Source organism: Trichechus manatus, unplaced genomic scaffold, assembly GCF_000243295.1.
Source record: "Trichechus manatus latirostris isolate Lorelei unplaced genomic scaffold, TriManLat1.0 scaffold00185, whole genome shotgun sequence".
NCBI classification, from domain to species: Eukaryota; Metazoa; Chordata; class Mammalia; order Sirenia; family Trichechidae; genus Trichechus; species Trichechus manatus.
In genome coordinates this window covers 3,986,782-4,012,661 of record NW_004444121.1, presented here as the reverse complement: position 1 = coordinate 4,012,661, position 25,880 = coordinate 3,986,782, and the positions used below count along the sequence as shown (strand labels likewise).

Sequence of the window (25,880 nt, the reverse complement as noted above, 5' to 3'; positions counted from 1 at the left end):
CTGTGCTGGCTGCGGGGCTCATCTGTGCTGGGCTGCGGAGGTCTTCCGTGCCGGCTGCGGGGCTCATCCGTGCCGGCTGCGGAGGTCATCCGTGCCGGCTGCGGGGCTCATCCGTGCCGGCTGCGGAGGTCATCCGTGCCGGCTGCGGAGGTCATCCGTGCCGGCTGCGGGGCTCATCCGTGCCGGCTGCGGGGCTCATCTGTGCCGGCTGCGGGGCTCATCTGTGCCACTGCACGTGACAGTAGTCCGTTCTTTCTCACTATGTGCAGTATCTCACCTTATGAATATACCACAACCATGTTTCCACTCTACTGTTGAGCAGTTGGGTTGTTTCTACTCTGGGGCTATTATGGACAAAGCTGCTATAAACACTCCTGTATGTATTTGTTAGTGGGCATGAGTCCTCATTTTGGCTGGGTATATCCCCAGGAGTGTAACTCCTGGCCCCTGGGTCATACGAATGTTCTGCTTCAGTAGCTGCTAGGTTGGGGCACCTCTGAGACTGCTGCCCCACAGGACTCCATCCCTGTGATGGCCCAGGGGCTGCCGTGCATTTTCCTCCTTCCCTTTCCTGAGTGGAAGGGCTCACTGCAGGGGCCCTGCTCCCCAGCTGCATGAGAGGAGGCAGGATGTGGAGAACTCGCTTGAGTTCAGATCAATGATCATGGGAAGCCGCACCGGCGCCTGATGAAGGCCACATACCACCAGAGACCCTGGGCTCCGGCCAGAGGCAGCAACTGAGCATCCTGTGTGGGCAGAGGGTCCACGTGACATTTGGGTGGCCAGGGGGTCCACTGTGCAGAGACTAAAGGTCCCCAGTATTCATGCTTCCCTTGTTCTTTCTAGTGACAGAAACCTCACTGTCACTACCAGTACCAGGCCACCGTAGGCACACAGCCACCCAACAGACGGCTGCATTTCCTAGTGTCCCCTGGACTGAGGTGTGGTGGGTGACTAAGATCCAGCCAATGGGAAGGGAATGGAGGTGATGTGTGCACACCTTTTAAAAGGACACTGCTTGCCCTCCATACTCTCCACCCTCCACGGTGCTGTTGAGCTGGCTCCAGCCATGCCAGTGGGGCAGCCCCACAGATGGGCAGAGCAGCCAGGGTTCCTGGAGAATGCTGAGGGCAGACCACCCACCTGTCTATGGCCACCACCCACCTCTGATCTGTGATGTGAGACATCATGGTTTTTGTTTGAAACGCTGTATTTCTGAGTCTCTGTTGCGGCAGCCTGGATCTTAAATAATGCAAACACACAGCTGAGCAGCAATGCTCCTGGCGGCAACAAACTCAAACTGCAGGCCACTAACTAATGATAAGAAACACAATACCAATCTATGTAAGGAATTTCTGTCCGTGTATTTGCGGACGAAATTAGTTCAGCAGTATCCTGTCCTAAGCCGGCACCCTCTTGCCATGTGCTCACCCTCTGGCACTGGACGCAGGCCTTGACAGCAGGCCCCAAGGGGTCACTGAAAATGCCTTCCAGAGCTCAACACCCACTAGCTCGGTTTTTAAAGTATCCTTCTCCAGCTTACAGAAACTACTCTGAAAGAGCTGTTTTCTCAAAGTATAGAATTATGCTCACTGAAGAAAGTGAGACAATAGAGAAAAACTTTAAAAAGGAAGAGAAAATTACTTTTAACCCCACCACTCAGACGGTCACGGCTAGCATTTCCCGTCTGGTCTTTTTTTCTACCAATATTTTATGAAATCAGGTCACGCTATTCAGTTTTACATCCATCTTTACTATTATACCTTTCAATTCTTAGTGATTAAAAATATAAACTTGTTGCCATCGAGTCAATTAAATGTAGGATGCACATTGTAAAAATATTTCAAATGATAAATGTAAAATATAAAAAATGAAAATCCCTGGCAATTCAACAGATAACCAGTTAACTGGTTAATTTAAACACATCAATTGAACCTTTTCTTATACAATCATATGTGCACGTTTACTTACGTACACACAATTTTCAGAAATAAGAACGGAACACCATACCTATTCACGTGGAACACCTCCCCACTCCTCGCGTGTCCCGGGCAGCCCCTAACCCCAGGGCGTGCAGGTACGTGCAGACGTGCCTGGATTGGATGCTGCTGGCGTCAGAGCCAATGCTTCCTGAGTAGCTACTGTGCAAGGGGCTGCAGGGAGTGTTCCTCCCTATCTGCTTCCATGAGGAGGGACCTCCCTGAAGTGTTCTGGCCTCTTGTCCCCCTTCCTCCAATCCAAGAGGCACATGTATTGGCAGGACGGCACGCCTGGGAGAAGGACTGGCTGTGCACAGCTGGCCTCTGTCCCTCTCCTGGAGCCAGCTGTCCTCCCAGGCAATTGCTCTGCTCCCCAGGCCGCGGACTGCACGGGGGCAGACTGGGGGAGAGGCCTGTGACCACTGGTATGCCCAGCACTGACAGGTAAGCCTGTCTGGCTGCCATCCAGCCTGAGGAAGTCCAATCTTGCTCCAACCTGGCCTTTACCAGGAATAAAGTGACATTTTGCATTTCACATGCCTTAGTCCTCTGACTCAACTGGTTCAGACCTATTGCATGGGGGGCCCCTCAGCCCAGCCAGGCACAGCATGGAGCCACTCAGTAGCTTATCTCATTCAATCCGCCCAGTGACCTCAGGAGCAGCTATTATTTCTACGACTTACTCTGCTTTGCAGATGGGGAAATGGAGACCAGGAGAGAATTTCTACAGTCACTAGATCAGAAGTGGCAGAGACAAGACAAACCCCGGCCTGTCTGCTCCCACAGCCCACATCCCAACCGTGAAGACTTTTTCCCTTAAGTGCCATCTGTCACTTTTACAGAATAATCTGCTTAGAAATCAGCTGGGACCCATGTTATGAAAATAACTCTGTATGTAAAGGGTGCGAAAACCAGAAACTGTAAGGCAGAAACCTGTCAGAGAAGAAAAATGCAGACGTTTTCCACTAAAACAAGCGACAGAAAAGTGGTCAGACTGCACCCTGTCAAGGCGGAAAAGTGGCGAGACCCGGAAAACAAGGCAGTCCTGTTGAGTTCCGGCTCTCGCAGGTTTCACTATTTTAAACTTTGTTCTTTTTCTTTATTAAAAAAAGGGGTAGGGGACCTCATACCATCAAGAAAGCAGTGCCAGGAGCAAAGCATGTCCTTTGGACCAGGGTCCCTGCACCGAGAAGCTCCTAGTCCGGGGGGAACACTGAAGAGAAGAAGGCCGAGAGAGAGAAAGCCTTTCCCTGAAGCTGATGCCCTGAATTTGGACTTTTAGCCTTTGACTGTGAGAAAATAAACTTCTCTTTGTTAAAACCATCCACTTGTGGTATTTCTGTTATAGCGGCACTAGATGACTAAGACAGAATTTGGTTCCGAAAGAGTGGGGAGCTGCTCTAACAGATACCTAAAATGTGGACGCGGTTTTAAAACTGTGAATGGATAGACATGCGGCAGTGACAGAGGACCAGCAGCAGCACAGAACCTACAGCAGCAGAACCAGGAGACCAGCGCGAGACGGCACTGGAGCTGACCCACGGAGAGAGTGAGCTGAGTGCCTGTGTGCAGGAGGCTTTCTGGCAGAGTAGGGTGCCTCTGGGCATTTATCGGTGGAGCTACAGAGCTTTGGAACACTTGCCCCAGCAGGGCAGCTGCGGGTGTGAGGCCTGAGGGCCAAGAGGCCACAGGAAACAGAAGCTGACGAGACAAGGAGACAAGGGACACAAGAAGCCGAGCCACCTGAGTGTCAAAAGGTACGGCCATGACCTCAGGGGTTTCACAGTGTGGAGCCATGGCCTCTGGTGCTTCTAAGGGTGGAGTTGTCACTCAGATGGACTAGGAGAATGGTGCACCTAAAGCCGAGGGAGCAGAGTTGCTGTCCCAGTGGGCCTGGAAGGCAGAGCTGAAGCCCAGGGCCGAGGGGCCTCCACTCAAAATCCAGAGACTGTGGCCAATACCTAGAGTCTGGAGGGCAGGGCCATTCTGTAAATTGTCTCAGAGAACAGAGGATTATTTTCAAAGCCCTGAGGGTTAATGTAATGTGTTCTGCTGACTTGCTTGGTGCCTGTTATCACTTCTTTCCCTCTAGTTTCTCCCATTTGTAATGGAAATGTCTAGCTTGTGCCTGTTCTGCCATTGTACCTTTGGAAGCAAATAACTTGTATTCTAGATTTCACAGATGAAGAGAAATTTTTGGATTTTGGACATGGAGTTAAGACTTTTACTATGATATGATGGGGTGAATATGTTTTCCATGTTGCAAGGATGTGATTTTTGGGGGCTCAAAGGGTGGAAGGTCATGGTTTGAATTATGTCCCCCCAAAAATGTATCAATTTGTCTGGGCCATGATTCCCAGAATTGTGTGGTTGGCCTCCATTTTGTGATTGTAGTTTTATTTTCAAGAGGATTATGGTAGGATTGTCACATCACCCTTACCCACGTCACATCCCTGATCCTATGTAAAGGGAGTTTCCCTGGGGTGTGGCCTGCACCACCTTTTCTCTCTCAAGAGATAAAAGGAAAGGGAAGTAAGCAGAGAATTGGGGACCTCATACCATCAAGAAAGCAGTGCCGGGAGCAGAGCGCATCCTTTGGACCGGGGTCCCTGTGCAGAGAAGCTCCTAGTCTGGGGGAACACTGAAGAGAAGAAGGCCGACAGAGAGAAAAAGACTTCCCCTGGGGCTGACACCCTGAATTTGGACTTTCAGCCTACTTTGATTGTGAGGAAATAAACTTCTCTTTGTTAAAACCAAAAAAAAAAGGGGGGGGGAGTAGGATGTTAGTTTTCTGTTTCGGAACTCAGTAATAACTTCTGATTTTTATTTTTAAAATGACTCTTATATTACCCGGAAACAGGTTACATCCAAACGTGTGTGAATATCAACCTCAGTCTCTTAAAAGGTTTCCATATTTTTTTTTAACTTCAGAAAATTTTTTAAATTGAATATATCTTGCTTTGAAGAAACATTTATCTGAAAATCAGCAATCCTTCAGTTTCTGCTTAGCTTCTTTTTCTTCTGTGAACTCAGGCAAAATCAAATTGATTACTTCTTCATTTAAAAAAAGCTGAATAAAATGAACAAAAGGGAGTAAAACCAGGCCAGGCTCCTCTGGTTCCGCAACATGCGGGGCTGGGCTAACAAGGACCAGGCTACTGTTACAAGCACACAGGATTTGCAAGATAAAATGTAACATACAATTGCACAACTATATATAACTGTGTATATATGATTATAACCGTGTATATGCATACATATAACTGTATATATAATTCATATAACACAAAACACAGCTGATCTTGAGAGCGAGACAGGAAACAAAGCAGGAAACAGTCCTGGGAGCGGGTACCCTGTGAGCAGCCGAGCATGGGTCTGGGGTAGAGAGGGACGTACGCCCCAGCTCAGACCCCGGAAGCTCAGCTTTAGTGTCTGTATTGGCAAAGGGATGTGGCCTTGGGCTCCCGGGCTAGCCAGGTCACCGTCTGTGCTCTCCACCTACACCTACGGACAGGCAGTGGGAAGATGTATTGAGCATCCCCGCGGGCATAACGAGGAGCAGCAGGACCGCCCTGGGGACATAACGAGGAGCAGCAGGACCGCCCTGAGTAAGAAGCGCCCACAGCCACTCGGAAACCAGGGCCTCTGCACCCACCCTGAGACAGGGCTGCCATTAACCTGGGTGCCACTGCAGTCACGAGGGGCTGAGACTGTGTGCAGATGCCAGCAAGGTGCTGTACTCATTTTCTTCCTCACAACCGTCCACCCAGGAGGCTCAGGAGGCATCCAGGCAACCAGAAGGACCCAGACCTGGTCTTTCTTGGGAACCAGTGAAGGCCGCCAACTCTCAGGGCTCCACCCAAAGGACAAGGAGCTCCTCCCTTCCTGACAAGTCCCCGACCCCAGGCCGCACTGGACATGCTCAGTGATTCCAGGAAACCACTCAGTGGCACCACTCTGCTGGGGGTCAACCACCGCCCCAGCCCCTCCTTCCACCTCCTCCTCCCCTCTCCTAAGCACAGGCAATCCCAGACAATCTCTAACTGGTCTCCCAGCGTTATTTTACCTGTTCATTCTACAGCGTGACTGTCAAAGCACTATCTCTAAACAATCTGACTCGGTCTCCCTTTGTGTAAGACTCATCCATACCTCTAAGGGCTAAAGGACAAATCCCAACTTCTGAGAGTGACGTTTGAGGCTCGTCTTGATCTGATTACTGCCTCCCTCCATCAGAAAGAGAACTACTCTCAAGCTGGTATCACGAGAGGGTCCCGGTACATCTTTCTGGAATGAACAATCCCAAATCCCCCCCGGCCCCTGCCCATCGAGCACCGAAAGACCTCTCCTGCTCCTGCTGTCAGAGGGCACCTACTCTGCCTCCTGGCAGCACCGCCCCAGAAAAGGACCCAGAATTTATAGCCTGAGCAGGGAACAGTTCTCCCAGGCAGCCTGCACAAACACCATGGTCTACAGAATACAGAAGCAGCTTGGGGGATCTGGGATCTGAGCTGATCCAGGACCTTCCAATGGCTTCCTGTCACTTCCAAAATGCTAGACCTAGACCCCTCCAGCCTCCTCAGCGTCACCTCCTACCACCCTCCCCTCACTCACTTCACTCCAGCCATTCCCTGGCCATCACGCACTCTCCCACCTCAGGGCCTTTGCACTTACTGTTCTTTCTAGAGTGCTCTCCTGACTACCCTCTCTAAAGCAGCAGTCACTATCAGTCTCCGCCTCCTTGCTGTGCTCCACTTCTTTACAGCACTCCTCACTATACGACACGCACACGTGTGTACCTGTGTTTTGTTTATTCTGACTCCCTGTGAGGTGCCTGGTGAATCCAGGGCCAGTCTGAGAACAACCATGGTCCCCACGGACAAACGCCTTCTTTGTTTGGAACTGCACCTGGGTCAGGGGAGCTGTAGGGTGGACAAAGCCTTGGGCCTAAATGACAATGAGACAGACGTGGCAGCTTCAGGTTGACAGTGAGATCTACACAGCCCGGGCCTCTCACCTTCAACAGCCGAGCTGTCCTGGAGTAGCTGCCAGGCCTGCGATGAGGAGAAGATCCTGAACCTGCTCTAGCCCTGCCTTGTGTCCCTCTGCACCACACCATACCAGCTGCTGTCAGGTCCATTCCAACTCACGACAACCCCATGTGTGTCAGAATAGAACTGTGCTCCACAAGGTTTTCAATGGTTGGTTTTTCACAGGCAGATTGCCAGGCCTCTCTTCCAAGGCACCTCTGGGTGGACTCAAGCTTCAGTCCTTTCGGTTAGCAGCCCAGCACTCTAACCATCTGCAGCACCCAGCAGAAGGTTTCCTCCGCCAGGGCCAGGCCTGTGTCTGCCTCCCTCCCGGGCACCTGGTAAGTATGCAGCATCAGTTGAATGAATGAATGGAGCTTCAGCCTTCTCAGCTCTGCCCTCTCTCTGTTATCACCTCCAGGCCCCTTCCAGGTGGGCAAGAACTCATCACTGTAACTCCAGGAGGGGCTGGAGCCATGTTTACGGACTTGCGGAGAAATGGAGCAACCCCATCCCCCCAACGTCTCCCCTAAGAGGGACGCTGTGATTAATGGCAGTATCAAGACACTGTTAGACTGTTGCATTTATAATAGGGACAAAAGTCCCATCTCTGTGGATAAGAAGCAAGGGAAGGCATAGGAAAGATGAGCATCACTCGGATCCTCGGTGAGCAAAAGACAGTGACTTCTCTCATTCATCGGGTCTGGGCCTCGGGGAAAAAGCACCCAAGCGAACGGCAGGGTGATGATACACTGTGTGCAGACAGACTGCCGAGCTCGAAGCCTGCCTCTCTCTGTGGCTCCCCAGGTCCCTGACAGCGGTCCCGACATGGCACAAAGACCTCTCCAGGGGAAAGGGGCCTCAGGAAAGAGCGAGGACAACGCAGCCAGCCCACCTCTCCCCATCTGGGGATTCCGCCGCAGGCCCAAGTCTGGGATGCTTTGGAGTAAATTCTGTTTATCACATTGGCAAGCGGGGTTGCTCCCTCTCCACCCCAGCACATCAAAAGGTGTCGCTCCACATCTCAGCCATTTTCTCAGCATCATTTGGGGACATCCCTCGGGCTCTAAGCAGAGGAAGCAGGGCTACAGTGAATGGCAGCGATGCTCACACCTAATCCTCCCACCTCACCAAAAAAAAAAAACCACCTGGGGCAGGCCACCTCAAAGAGGCTCATACGGCCTTGGAATTCCAGCACAGAAGTTTAAGCTAGAAGCTCTAGGGCTTGGGTGTGTAGCCCCTGGGAACCAGGAAAAGGGACGGAGGTCATAGGGAAAAGCACCGAGAGAACAGAACTAGGTATTTACCCCATGAAGTTCCTGGGGGAGACACCCCAGGATCGGATCCCAGACGGGGCTCCCTGGAGAGAGACGCCTCAGGGGCACGGCCGTGACTGCTGGTAGGCAGATGGCTCACGAGGCCCAGGTCCTGGACACCCACGCGGGGCGGCCGCGGGCCGAGCCCAACTGCGGCGCCCGCAGACGCCCGCGCCTCCCGGCCCTCTCGGCGGACTCTGTCCCTGCCCGGCCGCCAGACCTGAGGCCACCGGGGCCCGGGGCCAAAGCGCTGCCCGCACCCGGATCGGAACGCGCCACTCACCCGGCGCCCAGCGGCAAGAGACGGCGCGGGCCCGGCCCCGCGGGCCCCGCGACGAGAGACGCCGGCCGCCGGCCCAGCAGCCTCACCGACAAAGCCCGCAGTCCACCCGCGCGCCAAGGCCGGAAGTGCGCCAGGCCCCGCCCCGGGAACCTCCGGTGCCGCTCTAGGACAGCCGGAGGCCGGCCTCCTCTCGGTGGTGTGGAGTTCCGGCCTTGGGTACGGGGATCTTGGGAGTCCCCGCGGGAAAGGCCGCTAGAGGGTGTCCGCCCCGTAGGGCCAAGAAGGACGCGCCCGAGAAAGAGGAGCGGACGCCCCAGTGTGCAGCGAGCTAACAGCGGAGGCCAAGTCGGCGCGGAGAATCGTCCTCAGAGGATGGGGGGAAGGGGAAGACCCCTGGGAAGTTCAATAGAATACAAGTCTTCAAAATTTGCTCCTCCTACAGCCCCCAGACGACCGTGGAAAAGCTGCATACCTCTAAGCATGTTTTTCTCCTAAATATTAAAGAGTTGCAAAGAATTCAATTTCCGGTGAACTGTAAATACAGATATTCAAAACAAAACCATGAACAAACTACTGATGCCCGCCACAACTCGGAGAGGCGTTAAGCCCAGTGACAAAAGTGGTTCTCAAAGGTAATGATACATATGGATGCATTGCCTGCGTACGTCTCCCAAATTGGGAGTGTCACTAGAAGACAAGGAAATGGGCATGGACAAGAAAATCCACAGAGGCGCGGTCAGTGCTGAGCCTGTGGGCATTTGATCGTGGCCAGCTGCCCAGAGGACCCGGAGCTCGCCCCTGCGTCCTGGCACCTCTAGCGCCTTGTATATGGAAGGTGCAGACACATTTGCTGGGCAGAAGAGGGCGCGCCTGGGGTAGGAGCGAGGGGAAATGCATGATGAAGGTGACGACCAGAGACATCTGGTCTACAAGGGTCCCTACTTCAGGTCAGCCTGGCTTTAGGGTCTGCAGGCCTCTACGTTCTAAAGATAGGATTGCTGCTCTTGTTTCATGACTGGGCTTGCAGGTTAGACCTTCCAGATATTTCCAGCCACCTGCCCCAGAGTCTGTGTGTTCCCTGGTTGTGTGGCACCCGGCACTATTTTCTCGCTCGGCAGTGAACTTTCTACTCTGTCCCTCTCCATCCCAGTGCGCTGACTCCAGCTTCCCCTCACCTTGCTCCTTGTAAAGGACGTAACGGACTGGAGAGGGGACTCGGAATCTCAGGGGGTTCCTACACGGGAGCCACTGGCCGTGTGTGGCAATTTGAATTTAAACTAATAAAACGTACAATTCAGTATTTCAGTTGCACTAACCACATTTCAAGTGCTCAGCGGCTACATGTGGCTTGTGGCTACCATATTGGGCAGCACAGATACAGAATGTTTGCATCTGCAGGGAAAGTTCTACTGGATAGCCTTGCCTCAAAGCAAAGGTTGGCAGGTTGTGATGGTTAAGGTTGGGTGTCAACTTGGCTGCGGCATGATTCTCAGTGGTTTAGTCATTATGACGTAGTTTGGCAGCTATGTAATGATGTAAACACCTCCATGAGATGTGCTATAATGTAATCACCTCCGTGATGAGATCTGCTATGAGCAGCCAATCAGTTGAAAGGGAGTTTCATTGGGGGTGTGACCTACATCCAATGTATGTGGACTTTCTAGCAAATCTCGTTGGTTTTTGCTCATTCTGGATCCTGCAGCTGGCTCCTGTTCACCTGACCTCTGGTTCTTAGGACTTGAGCTAGTGGCTTACCTGCCCATCTTGGGATTCATCAGCCTCTGCAGCCTGTGAGGCAGAGATGTGCTGTTTGACCTACCAATCTTGGCTTTGCCAGCCCCTGCAGCTTGGTGAGTCAGGAAAAGCCTCCAGCCTGACCCATGGACTTGGGACTTTCCAGCCTCTACAACCACGAAAGCCGTTTCCTTGATATAAATTTCTCTCTGTGTGTATATGTTTATGAATGCATGCATACACTTCACTGGCTTTGCTTCTCTGGGGACCCCAGCCTGAGATGGCAGGTGTCTCTGCAAGGGGCCTCATCTAGGTGTTTTAGGTTTGGCAGGATGTGCAGCTTCGGTTTCTTGCAGAGGCAAAGGTTCCAGGATCAGGAAGCAAATCTGCTGCAAGCAGATCACGAGGAGTGACCGTGTCTGGACCCTTGTCCACTAGCTGTCGGGGACACCACCCCATTAGCAGCTGTTGACTTGACATGTACACACAGGTGAGGGCCACACCCTGGGCCTGCCGGGAATGCTGGCCTGTACAATGTCGTGGGGCTGGCTACTTCACAGATGCATGTATGGCGGCAGGTGGATCGCAAGGTCCTGCAGCACTGCGTCACTCATTCGCTATAAAATGGGACCCCTGGTCTACAGCAGTGATCGGTGGGCCCTGGACAGTGGTGCCAGCACAGGTGCTGTGGCAGGGAAGGAAAACCTGCATCTGGAGTTGTTGTCATTGTAGTCTAACATCACTGTCCCTGCCAGGGTGGAAGGTCGGGTTCGTGAACTGCCCACAGGCACTGGTCTGCCTCCCTGCAGGCAGCTCCACGTTGAGGGCTCGCTGTCTGCTCCTGATAGAAAGGCCGGGCGCTCAGGAGCTGTCACAGCTGCACCAGCCTTGGTGAGAGGGAGGCTGTGTGTGTTCTCTGCTGTCAGGCTATTCGGCCCAGGGGCTCATTGCTCAAGCCCAGGTGTGGCTGACACCAGGCTGGCTGACGTCCACAGGGCAGATGGCCCTGGGCCCCGGTGGCTGAGTGCCCCCTGCAGGGGTCTGCACCTTCGTTCATCACACGCCCCAGCCCCAGGCCTCTTCCCCTTGCTCTGCCATGGAGTCCACCGTATCCCCCACAATAAGACCAGCACCAGGGGGCTTCATGACCAGTATCCAGGCTGGCTTTCTGTGCCGATTATCAAACATGTGTGTGTCCGGATCCTCCCAGCGAGCTGGACAGTTCACCCTGGGCTTCCCTACCTTCCTTGGTAGAGCGTCCCGGATCTTCCCTGGGGTGGCACTTCCCTGGACACATTTACACTTTGAAAGTTACTCTTTTCAAGTGTATCCACAGTTTACTTTTACGATTGGTGTCTTCGTCTTTATTTGCAACATAGGTGGTTTCTAAACGCCTTTGAGACTCAGAAAGGCTAAATGGCGTCCGGCACATGACACAGATCTGTGGTCTGTGGACGGGAGCCCACGGGTCACAGAGTTCCGGTCATCATCCCGTTCCAGTGCCTGATTTTCAGGGCTAGCTTATTGGAAGGGGCTGGGGGTTCTCTCCTCTGAGACAGCTGAGCCCCTAGGGTTTTGAGGCCCCAAAGGCCTCGCTTGTTCCCTTGACATCAGTGTGTGCTGACATTTTCCGTCAGCCAGGCAACAGGAGAGCTCTAAGAGTGTGCCCTTTCTTTAAACTTTTCAGCTGGCTGCTCTGTCAAGAGTAAGCTTGCAGAGTATGACTGTTCTGTATACAAGAACGTTGAAAACTATCACACTAGGTGTTGGAGGTGGCTTCATGCAGCCAGCCAGGGCCTCCCCCTCTGTCCACTCACCTTCAGCTTCACTTTCTTGTTTAGGAACCATCTGTGGTGAAGTGCATCCCTCTATGTGCCCTTTCACCTTGGTTCTTTGGAAAAAACAGCTTGAAAGGTTTTCCCCTAGGCCCTGAGGAGCTACCTTTGCCCTAGTTTTCCACCCCAGAGGGCTTGATATTTTTGTCCAGGTGGATTGACATTTCCTGGGTAAGCTGTAAACAACTTGGTTTGATACTTTTTGTCTAGCCCTGGGCTGCAGCCTGCCCTGTGATTGGTGTGCAGCTTGCAGGGATTGGTCAATAGGCCTTGAGAATGAAGTTACTGTAGCCTACTATGCAAATGAAGTGTCTGTGGTCTACCAAGAGGGAATTGGTCAGTTTGTGGCTCCTCACTGGGAGGGGCCATGCCTTGAAACTGACAGGGAATTGTGTATATAGGCAGCCAACCCCACAGAGGTTTTTCAGACAGAAAGCAGCAAGAAGAGAAGCAGAAGGAAGAGAGAAGAAGCAGAGAGAGAGAGAGGAGGCAAGGAATCTTCTAGAAGAGCTGTAACAGGGGTCAACAGCTGTAACACTGAAGACAGCAACAGGCCCAGAAGAGGCCCAGTGGCAGAGCCTGGAAGGTGTCCTGTGGCACAGTCTGGTGGTGACAGATAGCAGGACAAAGAGGAGCCTGTTCTCAGGGGGCTGAGAGAAGACCTGCTTGGTCAAGAGGAGCTGAGAGAGCGGTCCTGCACTGAAAAAGGGAGACTTTGCCCACAGGCTTCTTGATCCTGAGTTGTACCCTGTTCCTTAATAAACCACTTACCTGTAAGTATGGTCTGTGAGTTCTGTGTGGCCATCGCAACAGACTGCGAACCCAGCAGAGAAGTAGACAGTGCCGTGGAGAGAACAGCTGGGTCCAAGCTGGTAACAGGTTGGAGAGTGAAGGTATGTCTGACCTCCACCTCAAAGGGATCAGCCTTGGGCCGATCTTGATTTGCCTTGTTCCCCTGAAGTTAAACAGGTTCTGATGACACTCTTGCTACCATTTCACATCATCCCTGCTTCTGTCACTCACAGTCACAACCATGGTCCTGGGACCACTGGGTCAGACGGGGAGAAAAGGAAAATTGAGGTGATGTGAGGAAGAATCACAGAGTAAAACCAGCATCCTCTCCTCACCCTTCCCCAGATCCACCAGAAAATCCGAGGAATCTGTCCAGTAGGGTCCCCTTTCGTTCCCCTCATGCTGAGTGTGGGCACACGCTCAGGAAGCCATGTAAGTCAACCACACAAACCAAAAACAAAAACAAACAGTAGCCGTCAAGTTGATTCCGACCCATGGCGACCCCGTGTGTATCAGATAGAGCTGCTCCATAGCATATTCAGGCTGTGACCTTTCGGAAGCAGATCGCCAGGCCTTTCTTTCGAGGTGCCTCTGCGTGGGTTGGAACTACCAACCTTTTGGCTAGTAGGTGAGCGCTTGACCGTTTGCACTACCCAGGGACTCTTGTTGTGCGCCATCGAGTGGATTCCAACTCACAGCGGGAGTAGAACCTCCCCATACAGTTTTCTAGGGTCTCTGTACGAGTCAGAATCCGCTCGACAGCAGTGGGTTTGGGTTTGGTTTGGAATCTCTACAGGAGCAGATCGCCAGGTCTTTTCTCCCATGGAGCGGCTGGTGGGTTCAAACCGCCGACCTTTTGTTTAGCAGCTGAGTGCTTAACCACTGCACCACCAGGGCTCTCCTTAGCCACTAAAACCAAAAAAAGCCCTAAACCCATTGCCATCAAGTTAATTCCGACTCATAGTGACCCTATAGGACAAAGTAGAACTGCCCCACAGGGTTTCCAAGGAGCAGCTGGTGGATTTGAACTGCTGACCTTTTAGTTAGCAGCCAAGCTCGTAACCACAAAAGCAGTTCTCCTTTACAAAGCAAAGACAGCGGTACACGTCACTGTCTTCCCTCTAGGCTAACAGCCTGCCTGTGCCCTGTGGTTTGTCGGGACTGTGATCATCTGAACGTCCTGCAGAACATTGTGCTGGTCTGACATGTGGACAGAATGTTCCTAACTGGATGTGATGAGCATGCCGGTAAATAGCCTGGGTGCCCTATGAAGCCATGTGTGGCAAAGGTGGGAGATTCAGTGACGTTTTAGAGGTGCAATGGTCTGGGCAGGCCAGGACATCCCTCTTGAGTAAGGGACACCTTTCTCCTACCACGAAGCAAGTGGCACCATCCTGGCGGGCCTCTCTGGGCTTGGGAGGCAATATATTCTATCTTTGGGAATACAGCTGGTCAGTTTGTTGGGCCCAGAATGTGAGAGGCTCAGTCACAGGCCCAGGCTGTGGTCCACACTGCTCTAGCCCTGTGGCCAGTGAGCATCTGGATTATGGAGTCTCTAATGAGCTCCAAATGAGAGCTCCTGTGCAGGCCTCTGGGCTCCTGGAGCAAGGCGAGACCTACTCTCCACTGAAAAACAGCTTCCAGAAGTCTGGGGGCTCCAGTAGTGACCCACCCTACTTGGGTATGACCTCGTTAGCATAACGAAAGAAAACCCTTATTTCCAAACAGTGTGATAGCCACAGGGACAGGGATTAGAACTTCGGCATGACTTTTTGGGGACACAATTCCATCCAGAACACCAGGGTACCCGTCGCAGCTCTGCCACTTACTAGCTGGGTGACTTTGGGACGTCGTCTCCTGTCTCTGAGCTTCAGTTTGCTCATCTGTACAAGGGGCGTGAGGCTGCCTAACTCACAGGAGGTAAGGACAGTTACAATGCAGAGGCATGCTGGCATGTACTCGGGGCTCATGACGTTGACTGAATTAGTGAAAGGGGTGAAGTAGACCATGTATATTTATGGGCAGAATCTTGGGAGACTCCATGTTTAGGAGAGGGCAAGGAGTGGAGGGGGAGAACAGCCCCACAGGGAGCCTCCCTGACCACAACCTCCTCCTCCTCCGTCTTGCTGGAACCTCACTCCCCACCTCCTGCAGAGTGCACTCCTCATTTAGTCTCAACATAGGTTTATGGCATGAGTGAATGGCCCCTTCTGGAAACCCTGCTCCCTGTTAACCAAGCCCCCACAGCCACCTCTCCTGGAGGAGGCTGCTCAGCTCCGCACCCTGATTTTGTGGGTCCGCTCCTCCTCCGCCGATTCACAAAAGGGCAGCTTTGCCTAGTTTGGCAAAGGCCCTCTATGGTAGCCTGGTTACGGAAAGGGCCCCAACTGTGCTCATGGTCTAGGAGGCACGGGGTATCTGTTAATGGTGATGGGAAATGCGACAACAGGTACTGGTGCTGGTTGCACAAGATGAACGTAATCAACGTCACTGAATTATACGTGTAAAACATCTTTTATTGGCAAATGTTTTGTAGATATATTTTTTCCACCACATGTCTATCAGTTTGTCATGCTGTGGTGGCTTGCGTATTGCTGTGATGCTGGAAGCTTTGCCACTGGTATTTCAAATACCAGCAGGGTCACCCTTGGTGGACAGGTTTCAGCTGAGCTTCCAGACTAAGACAGACTGTTAAAGAACCTGGAAAGGTGGGTCCTTGTCGGGTGCCCTCAGACTTGCCAATTATCTGGACAGCAGTCTCTGAGAAAGAGAAAGTAACTTTATTGCAATGCGCAGAGCAAGGAGCTGGAGGAAGTTCCTCAGATCCGGCTCCCCGAGCTATGGGTAGGCAGGGCTTGTATGTGATTCGGGCAGCAAGATGGCAGCCACACAGGTGTTCTTGGGAGGGAAAACTCTAGAAGGCAGCCAGGAAACAGGAAATGAAATGGTTCTTGCCAGACCTCTCGCTTCAAAATAGGGTCCAGGTGATGATTTTCCTTCTGATTCGTTCCTCCTGTTGCTGCATCCTCTGTTGAGGTCAATTAGTGGTCACAGCTGGCCCTTCTGCGCATGTGGTGTGGGCCAAATCCAGCTTGGGCTAGTTTAAGGACTAAGGGAAGTTTACTAGCATTATTAGGGTCAGGTTACAAGTCTAGGAAGAAGGACCTGGCAGTCTACTTCTGAAAAAATTGGCCAGTGAAAACCTTATGAATAGCAGCAGAACATTGTCTGATATAGTGCCAGAAGATGAGCCCCTCAGGTTGGAAGGCACTCAAAAGACAACTGGGGAAGAGCTGCCTCCTCAAAGTAGAGTCAACCTTAATGACATAGATGGAATCAAGCTTTCCAGACCTTCATTTGCTGATGTGTCATGACTCAAAATGAGAAGAAACAGCTGCAAACATCCACTAATAATTGGAACATGGAATGTACTAAGTATGAATCTAGGAAAATTGCAAGTCATCAAAAATGCAATGGAACACATAAACATTCATGTCCTCGGCATTAATGAGCTGAAATGGACTGGTTTGGGCCATTTTGAACCAAACAATCATATGGTCTACTATACTGGGAATGACAAATTGAAGAGGAATGGTATCGCATTCATCGTCAAAAAGACCATTTCAAGAGCTATCCTGAAGTACAACACTGTCAGTGACAGGATAATATCCATACGCCTACAAGGAAGACCAGTTAATACGACTATTATTCAAATTTACGCACCAACCACTAAGGCCAAAGATGAAGAGATTGAAGATTTTTACCAACTTCTACAGTCTGAAATTGATCAAACATGCAATTAAGATGCATTGATAATCAAGGCCCATGAAGCAGCAGTCAAGAAATCAAACAACGCATTGCATTGGGCAAATATGTGCAAAAGATCTCTTCAAAGTGTTAAAAAAACAAAGATGTCACTCTAAGGACTAAGGTGTGCCTGACCCAAGCCATGGTGTTTTCAGTATGACTACATGCATGTGAAAGCTGGACAATGAATAAGGAAGACCAAAAAAGAATTGATGCCTTTGAATTATGGTATTGGCGAAGAATATTGAATATACCATGAAGTGCCAGAAGAACAAACAAATCTGTTTTGGAAGAAGTACAGCCAGAATGCTCATTAGAAGAAAAGATGGTGAGACATCCTCTCACATACTTTGGACCTGTTATTAGGAGGATCCAGTCCCTGGAGAAGGACATCGTGCTTGGTAAGGTAGAGGGTCGTAGAAAAAGAGAAAGACCCTGAATGAGATAGAGTGACACAGTGGCTGCAATAGTGGGGTCAAGCATAACAATAACTGTGAGGATGGCACAAGACCCGGCAGTATTTCATTCCGTCGTACATAGGGTCGCTTTGACTCCAGGGCACCTAACGACAGTTCCGCCCTCTCCCGCCCCAGACCCCATATCTAGGCCCATTGCAGCTCCTCCCATCAAGATACACGGCTTATTTCTCCACCCTGTGGGTCGGGCTTTGTTACTTGCTTTGTCAGTAGAACATGGCAGCAGCAACCTTATGGGTTCCTGGCCTCAAGAGATTCGCACGCTCCTACTTGCTCTCGGAAACTTGCTTGCGCCATGCGCCCACACTCCTGCCCACAGCGGCCACCAGCCAGCCACCGAATGGGTCTCATCCTAGGCCTTCTGCTGGCAGATGCATGAGCGAGGCAGCCCAGAAGAGCTCAACAAGTCTGACCCAAATGAGCAGAGCCGCCAGCGGCAGATGGAAGCTTTGTTATACCGGGGTAGGAGACTGATTGATGCTGATCTCCAGAGTTGAGTGGTGCTGCCCATGTCCCCACCCTCCCCATCAGAGCCTCACGCTCGGGGCCCGGGTGGGTCAGGGTGGTCGCGGCCTCGGAGCTGCGGACCCAGCTCTCCGCCGCCCCAGAAAGCACCCACCCCGACGACGGACACCGGGTGAGAACTACATTTCCCATGCTGCTGGGCGGCCTGGACTACATTTCCCAGGAGCGCACGGGAGGCAGTCGGCCGCTCCTCAAGGACTCCATTTCCCAGAGTGCCGCGGGAGGTGGCCCGTCCCCGTCCTGCACCCCCTACCTGGCCGGGCGCGTGGCTGGAGACGTGGCCGGAGACGCTCCCGGCGCCGGAAGTAGGTGTAGGTGCCCGGGGCAGGTGCGGCTGAGGGCAGGTGAAACTACAAGGGGCGCAGAGGAGACCCCCTCCCGGGGGGCGTGGCAGAGCGGGTCGGCGGCTGGGCCCTGGGTGCGCAGTGGAGGCCAGGGAGCCTCGAGGGGGCCGAGGGAATGGCAGGGGGCCGGTGGACGTGGTAGGGGGGCTCTAGGCGTGGCAGAATTCCAACCTGGCCCGCAGTGGGGCCTCCCCGCCGGCCTCTGGCTAGGCTGCTAGGAACACCGGGATCTCTGGACAGGGCCTTCTCCCTACGGGGCTGGCAGCTGGGGCCAGGTAGATGGGACGGGACGGGGTTCTGGGCGGGCCCGAGCAGATAGCCGCCTTCCGGGACAGGGTCCTCGAGGGCAGGCGGCTCCCCGAGGCCTGTCCAGTACTGAGCGCGACTCGCCCGGGAGGAACAAGGCTCGCGAGGGTATTCCCGGGCCGACCGGCTGCGGGTGGGCACGGGGTTGCAAACACAGGCGCTACCCCTTCTCTTGCTGGAGCATATGGGCTTTGGCCGGGAGCAGCCCTGGTGATCTTCGCTAGGAACCCCTAGCCCCGAGGTTCTCTGCCGCCCCTGTTGTGAGCTTTACGGGGAGCAGAATGTACCCTTTCCCGGGCCGAGTGCGGGTCGTGGGTCGGGTGGGTAGGTGGAGCCTGGCAGGGCTTTCTGGGGAACAGGGCTGAGAGGAGGGGGAGATGGGCTTAGCTGGCTCTGTGTGGACCTTCCCCCCTCCCTGAGGGCCTCACCCATGCTAGCTGCCTCAGGGAGCTCAGGGACAGCCCCTGCGTGATTGCTGTGGAGCCCAGTGTTAAGGACAGGGACCCCAGTCCGAGCGTGTCAGGGAGTGGCCTCAGGTGGATGGGAGCATGATGGCTCCCACCTCACACTGTTGGGCCCTACAGGTGCGGCAGACATGGGAGAGCCCGGGGGCTCCATGCGGATTCTAGTGACAGGGGGCTCTGGGCTGGTCGGCAGAGCCATCCAGAAGGTGGTGGCAGATGGGGCAGGCCTGCCTGGAGAGGACTGGATGTTTGTCTCCTCCAAGGATGCTGATCTCACGTGAGTGAGCCCGTCCGTAAGCACCCCACCCCCAGGTCTTCTCCAGACAAGAGCCCAGCCAGCCTGGTGGCCCACATTCTCACACCAGCCAGGCACTGGACTCCGCCACCCTCCCTGCTGGCAGATCAGACCCACCACCCCCATCAGGCCTGGCCCTGCTCTTGCCCCTGTGCCCCGACCCTGGGCTGCTAGTTCCCATCAGCCTCCAAGCAACTCCTGACAGCCTGGCTCCCCTAGGGACGCGGCACAGACACGGGCCCTGTTTGAGAAGGTCCGGCCCACGCATGTCATCCATCTCGCCGCAATGGTGGGGGGCCTGTTCCGGAACATCAAGTACAATTTGGACTTCTGGGTGAGTGAGGAGGCACCCCAATGGGCACTGAGGGCCAGAGGCCCGGGCTTCTGAGAATTCCCTGGCTGGCTTCCCAGGTGTACAGGTTCCTGGTGCACCCCCAAAAATTCCTGAGGATTAGGGCTTGGCACAGCCCTGATGGGGTAGCCCCTGAGGGCCCCAGTGCTGTGGGCTGAGGGGTGGCAGATGGGCCTGAGAGTCGGCCCCACCTGTCTCTGGGCATCTGGCCTCAGCGAGGCTCAGACCAGATACTGCCCAGGGGCCCGTGTGCCCCAGAGCCCTGCCCTTCCCCTGTCTCTGCCTTCCCAACAGGCCTCTGGCCACCACCTCTCCCCTCTCTTCCAGACAGTCCAAATGCCCTGGCTATTGACTATCCGATGGCAGAGGTAGAGGTGGACAGGGAGGTGTAGGCTGGCCAAGGCCGCACTGTGACTGGGCCAAAGGGCCTGGAGTGGGCGCCTCTGGGTGGGGGGAGGGGCCCCGTCTCCCCTGCAGTAGGAGCCCCACCCCTACCCCAGGGCCCAATGGCCCCTCCTTCCACTACCTGCTTGCTCTCTGCAGCACCTTCAGGTGGGCCCCCGCCCTGAGCGGAGATGGGTGTGGGCCAGGCTATGTAAGAATGAACCACCCGGTGGGGGAGGAGGCTTTGCCTTGTCCTGGGGAGGAGTTGGGATGCACAGGCTCAGGTACTACCCGTCTGTGGGCCAGGGTGTCCCCTGGGGGAGCTCGTGAGGCCTGGGGTGCTGTGTGGAAGGGCTGAGCCCACCCTGCCCCTGCAGAGGAATAACGTGCACATCAATGACAACGTCCTGCACGCGGCCTTCGAGGTGGGCGCTCGCAAGGTGGTTTCCTGCCTGTCCACCTGCATCTTCCCTGACAAGACCACCTACCCCATTGATGAGACCATGGTGAGGGGGTGGGGCCTGGGACGTTGTGCCAACCTCAGACCGGGAAGTAGTGTTAGCTTTAAAGCGGCGGGGACTGACCTGTAGGAGGGGCTGGGGCCTGCCCTGTGGGCGGGGCTGGGAAGTAGAGCAGGGGTGGGGCCCGACCTGAGGGCCGGCGGGGAAGTAGAGCAGGGGTGGGGCCCGACCTGAGGGCCGGCGGGGAAGTAGAGCTAGCCTTCGGGCTGGGTTGGACCAGCAGCCGGAGAAGCTGTGCAGCCTCAGGGCATACCCTGCTCCCCTAGATCCACAACGGCCCCCCCCACAGCAGCAATTTTGGCTACTCGTATGCCAAGAGGATGATCGACGTGCAGAACAGGTTCTCTGGTGCCCGCCCTCCTGAGACCTGCGTGGGGGCGGAAGGCTCTCGGGGGCCCCAGGATTGGACGGGACAGGCTGGGTGGGACTCCCCGGCACAGGGACTCCCCTCTGCTGCCTCGTTTCCCCCTCCTTGTTGGTCTGTTTTCTGTCTGTAGGAGGCCAGGGGCGGGTGGGGTGCTGTGGGCTGTCCCAGGACGGGGGAGGGAGTAGCCTGCTTTGTCTCCGCAGGGCCTACTTCCAGCAGTACGGCCGAACCTTCACCGCAGTCATCCCCACCAATGTCTTCGGGCCCCATGACAACTTCAACATCGAGGACGGCCACGTGCTGCCCGGCCTCATCCACAAGGTGCACCTGGCCAAGAGTGAGTGCTGGCTGACCAGTGTGCCCATGCAGATGCGGTTTACATGAGGATGGGGTCCCGGGGACTTGGGGGTGGTGGTAGTGGGAGCGTCGGGCACAGTGGCCCTGCTGACACCCGCCCCTCCCACATCTGCAGGCAGCGGCTCCGCGCTGACGGTGTGGGGCACGGGGAAGCCGCGGAGGCAGTTCATCTACTCACTGGTTCGTGTGTGGGGGCGGGCACAGCTCTCACCGAATGCCCTGCGCGGCCCTGCCCCGCTGCCCTCGGCCAGCTAACACGCCCCCCACGCTTCCTGTCTCCCCGTGGTGGGGCTGGGGGTGGGCCTGGCACGAGTGAGCCAGGGATGTGGGGTCACGGGTGCAGGAGGAGCCACCTCTGGTCGTCGCTGGGTCCCCGTAGGCCCCGGGCGTTGAGGGTGCAGCTCTGAGTCCAGGCAGAGAAAAGGCCCGGCCGGTGGCGTCGGAGCTGGCCGAGGGCCACCCAGCGGGAGCAGGGGGGCAGTGTGGGCTCCTCGGCGGGGGCGTTTGGAAACGCTGCCTCCAGCGGGCCTCCAGCTGGGGCTCTGACCTCGCCTGCCCGGCGCCTAGGACCTGGCCCGGCTCTTCCTGTGGGTCCTCCGCGAGTACAGCGAGGTGGAGCCCGTCATCCTGTCAGGTGCCGCTCGGCCCGCCCCGCCGCAGCCCTGCCCCCCCAGAACCCGGTGAGGGGCGAGGTGGGGGGGGGTGGGCAGGCATCCCTGCCCAAGCTGAGGGGCTGAGCTGGCCTTTGGCGCCCCCGCTCCTGCAGTGGGCGAGGAGGAGGAGGTGTCCATCAAGGAGGCGGCCGAGGCTGTGGCAGAAGCTATGGACTTCCACGGGGAGGTCATCGTATCCTGTGGGGGAGGTGGCGCGGTGGGGGGGCGGGGTCTGCCTGGGGGGAGAGGAGGCAACCAGTGCCTGGTGGCTCAAGGGGCAGAGGTGGAGGAGGGTGGGGATGGGGGCGCCTTCCCCTGTGGCCTTGACCAGACGCCCAGTTTGATACAACCAAGTCGGACGGGCAGTTTAAGAAGACTGCCAGTAACGGCAAGCTGCGGACCTACCTGCCAGACTGTCAGTTCACGCCCTTCAAGCAGGGTGAGGCCCCGCCCTGGCGGGGGTGCGCTGTCGGTCAAGGCCCCCATCCTTCCGCATCTCCCAGCCCCCGCCCTCCCCACGCCTCGGCTTCCTGATGTGTCAGGGGCTAGGCATCCTCAGAGCTTGGACCTTGGGGCACTTGGTCAGAGCCGGGGAGGCAGGGACCCCGAGGCTGGGAGGGGTGACTCCCATGATGTCCCTGGGCCCCCCCCACCCTCCCACCTCCTCCAGTAGGGGTCACCCCGCCTCCGTCACCTACCACCCGACAGCCGTAAAGGAGACTTGCACTTGGTTCACCGACAACTACGAGCAGGCCCGGAAGTGACGCAGGTGGGCGGAGCAGCACTGGCTCCTCCCCAGGCCCGGTGGTGACCGCCACCCTGCCAGGAGCCAAGGGCCTGCCCGGCAACGCGAGCTCACATGCCACCCCCGATGGCCAGCTCCTGGCACCTGTCCAGGGAGACCATCCGTTCATGTCCATCCTCAGGGAAACCAAGGCCTGGCCAGGGCCTGGTACCTCGCTCCTTCACACTGGTTCCTGCATCCCGGTCTCTCTACTTCTGACATTGCTGTCCCATTGCCTGGGAGCAATAAAGTACATTTTGTTTTCACAGCTCTGTGCCAGCAGTCCCCCACGCCGCAGGCGCAGCCTCCCCCAGCCCGCAGGCCCCAGCTCCCTGCTCACTGCTCAGCCGCTGAGAGCTGCTGAGGGTCAGCCTGGGCCTGCCTGGGGACAGGGGCCAACTGGATCTAGATGGAAAGGTGGAGGTTGTGTGTGCAGTGGGCAGCAGGCAGGCGGGGGAAGTGCACGGAGCCGCTGCGGGGCAGACAGGCATGGACTGGGAAAGACGACTGCAGAGTCCTCTGAGGAGGAAGCGAGGGCGGGGCATGTTTCCAGGCAGTGCCTGCTGGGCTTGGCGGGAGGGCGCATTGGAGACGCACCTGACCTTGGCCACAGCCTGCTATCTCCACACGTGGCCGTGTGCAGGCCTGGCTAGCCTGAGCCCAGCTGGGGCTCTCTCAGACCTCAGCCCTGAGGACTTTGTGAGAAGGGGCTAGTCTGAATTTGGGCAGGCCACCCGGGGACACAACGTATAAATCGGGTGTGGGTGGTGATTGAGTGGTCACCTCTCAATTAGGACCTTACCCAGTCAGTCTCTGGATGGCCCCCAGGCCTGCCAAGCACCACCGTCTGCTCCAGGACGAGCAGGAGGATCCACGCCTTAAGCACAGGAGGTCCTGCCACTCTAGAGTTCACCAGCTCCTGGCCAGTCCTCCCCTAGAGGCCCAGCCTCACTGTGGCCTCTCACGCCTCCTCCCTGCAGCTCCTGGGGAACCCACAGACACCAGAATGGGGCTGGTCTAGGAGCTTCAATACAGAGAAATGGCTCCAGGCGAGGGAACCCCACCCTACCACTCAGGTTCCAAACTGACAACAGGCATTCGGAAAAGGCTGCCCCCACCCAGAGAAATCCGTCTAATCCAGACCGGCATTCACCAGGGCAGACACTTGGCAGCGCAAGAGCTCCCTCCTGAAAGCTCAAATGCCGGGCGGCGATCAGTGGCCTTAGGGTTCTGCAGTCCCCTCGCGAGGAGCACCGTCATGTGCTCCCTCCGGGAGACAGGCCTCTGGGGGCTTGGATTGGCCCCCCTCCACTCTGGCCGCTGACCCCTGCACACACGCACTGAACTCCACTCGCACACGCCCGAGTCCTGCCGCGGCGCCCCGTCGCCCGCTGCAGAGGACCAGGTGTTCAGTCCGCCGTTCCCTTTGCCACCCGGGCGCCGCCAGGCTTTCCCAGCCCCTGGCGGCGCCCGGCCCCGCCCCCGCCGGCACGCCCCGCCCCGGAACGCCTGGTCGCCCGGCAGTGATTTCTCTCAGCCTATGGGCGGTGGGAAACGCTGGTGGCGCAGTGGTTAAGAGCTTGGCTGCTAACCAGAAGGTCGGCAGTTCAAATCCACCAGCCGCTCCTTGGAAACCCCATGGGGCAGTTCTACTGTGTCCCACAGGGTCGCTATGGGTCGGAATCGACTTGACGGAAACGGGTTTGGGTTTTTTTGTTCAGTGGGCGGTGAGGGGCGGGACTAGGCCGATCCACGCTTTTCGGACCAGTGAGCAACGAGGGGGCGGGGCCCACTGCTTTGCCGCCCCGAAGAGGGCGGACAGGGAGACGGGAAGGAAGGGGGCGGAGCGGGGGATCCCAGCAGCCAATCGACGAAGAAAGGGACGGGGCGGTATGGCCCATTGGTGGGACAGAGGCGTGGGGGCGGGCTCGACCTGGGCGGCGAGATGGCGGCGGCAGAGGGTCTGGCCCCGTGGCGCGTTGGCTTCGTGGGCGCAGGTCGCATGGCGGAGGCCATCGCGCGAGGCCTCGTCCGAGCAGGTGGGCGCCGGCCGCGTAGCGCAGGGTCTTCAGCCTGCGTCTCCTGGGGGCGGAGGGCCGCCGGCGGGATGACCCTCCACTGGGATAGGGCGGGTGCCGAGCTCTAGGCGGACTCGCACCCTGGGTCCCAGGAAACGCTCGTTCCTCCCTGAGAGCGCAGCAGGCGGGTGCGTGGAAAGGCAGAGGTAGCCGCGAGCCACGCGTGGCTGTTGAGCGCTTGCAATGGGGCCGGTCCGGATTGGGACGTGCGCTGTGTGTAAAATACACGCCAGATTGGAAAACTGAGTGAAGTCTCAGATGAAGGCTGTGAGGTCGGTAGCCTCACCTGCCTCTCATGGTTAGCCATCCAGAAGTCTCACCCCGTCTCCCAGCCCCGTGCCCCACAAAAGCAGATGATTTCTACCAAGTGGACAGCCTTGGTAGCCTCTGCTTGGACAGCCCAGCACATACTGTCCCTGTCCAGAGGCAGCGTGGCCCCATTGGGCCTTCCTTGGATGTCATCTGTCTCCGCAGCCACCTCGCCACACCCTCATACCTGGGGCAGTTTCCTAGGGCGGCTCCTGGGGCTACTTGCTCAAGAGCCTAAGTGCTCCAGACAGCCTTCCTTCCCCGGAGGTAAGAGTCCCAGAGATCTCATGCACCCTCAGGGGAGGAGACCAGCTCTGGGTGTGCTTCATCTTTGCACCCACCCTTCAGTGTCCAGCAGCAGCAGGCAGGTAGCAGTGCTTGCCCAGTACAATCGAATGGGTTAGATTGCCCCACCCCAGGTGGACGGAGCATGCCCACTGGATGCTTTGGGTTACTGCGCAGTCAGGCCAGCTGGGGACCAGGGAGAGACCCTCCAATAAGGGGCAGGCCAGGCTGGTCCTCCTCTTCTTCCTCCTGCGCCTCCCTCCTTACTGCCTCTCTGCCTTTGCCCCTCTCTGCAGGAAAGGTGGAAGCTCAGAATGTGCTGGCCAGCGCACCGAGCAACAGGAACCTCTGCCGCTTCCAGGTGAGCTGTGGGCCAGGCTCTGTGCAGAGTGGGGCTCCTCTCACGGGGTCCAGATGGGTGCTTCTTGGCTCCTGTTCCTCAGATGCTTCCCAGGGCCAGGAAGTGCTGCTTATTCAGCTGAAACTTGAGGACTGTCCACTGGGCTGGGAAAGTGGGGGTCAGAGACCAGGACAGGGTAAAGGGTGTGTGTGTGTGTGTGTGTGTGTGTGTGTGTGTGTGTGTGTGTGTGTGTGTGTGTGTGTGTGT

The 25,880-nt window shown here is 56.1% G+C and overlaps 3 protein-coding genes across 6 annotated transcripts in view; 2 read left to right on the top strand and 1 right to left on the bottom strand.

Moving 5' to 3' along the window:
* The window catches only part of ZNF623 (zinc finger protein 623), a 17,309-nt gene extending 8,586 nt beyond the window's left edge, over positions 1-8,723 (bottom strand). The window contains exon 1 of one of the 2 annotated variants that reach the window (XM_012558795.2): positions 8,606-8,723. The gene's annotated coding sequence lies outside the window, so the exon portion shown is untranslated. Of the gene's footprint in view, positions 1-8,313; positions 8,375-8,605 lie in introns of those variants that run through there. The other variant, XM_023741631.1, reaches the window with a different exon arrangement.
* Positions 8,724-17,995: 9,272 nt separating this feature from the next.
* On the top strand, positions 17,996-22,814 carry GFUS (GDP-L-fucose synthase). 2 transcript variants are annotated; one of them, XM_004387377.2, is made up of 11 exons: positions 17,996-18,079; positions 19,009-19,165; positions 19,403-19,517; positions 20,297-20,425; positions 20,707-20,780; positions 21,011-21,144; positions 21,280-21,344; positions 21,732-21,798; positions 21,931-22,010; positions 22,157-22,256; positions 22,526-22,814. In XM_004387377.2, exons 2-11 carry the CDS (start codon positions 19,020-19,022, stop codon positions 22,579-22,581), a joined length of 966 nt encoding a protein of 321 aa, XP_004387434.1. In that variant the 5' UTR covers positions 17,996-18,079; positions 19,009-19,019; the 3' UTR covers positions 22,582-22,814. The 2 variants fall into 2 exon arrangements, with proteins under 2 accessions (XP_004387434.1, XP_023597405.1); XM_023741637.1 differs by having other exon boundaries at positions 18,029-18,085.
* A 1,732-nt stretch (positions 22,815-24,546) lies between these two features.
* Positions 24,547-25,880, top strand: part of PYCR3 (pyrroline-5-carboxylate reductase 3) — a 3,536-nt gene continuing 2,202 nt past the window's right edge. For both annotated transcript variants that reach the window (XM_023741638.1, XM_004387379.2), the window contains exons 1-2: positions 24,547-24,640; positions 25,570-25,634. In XM_023741638.1, coding sequence (XP_023597406.1) covers positions 24,547-24,640; positions 25,570-25,634 — 159 coding nt within the window. The remainder of the gene's footprint in view (positions 24,641-25,569; positions 25,635-25,880) is intronic.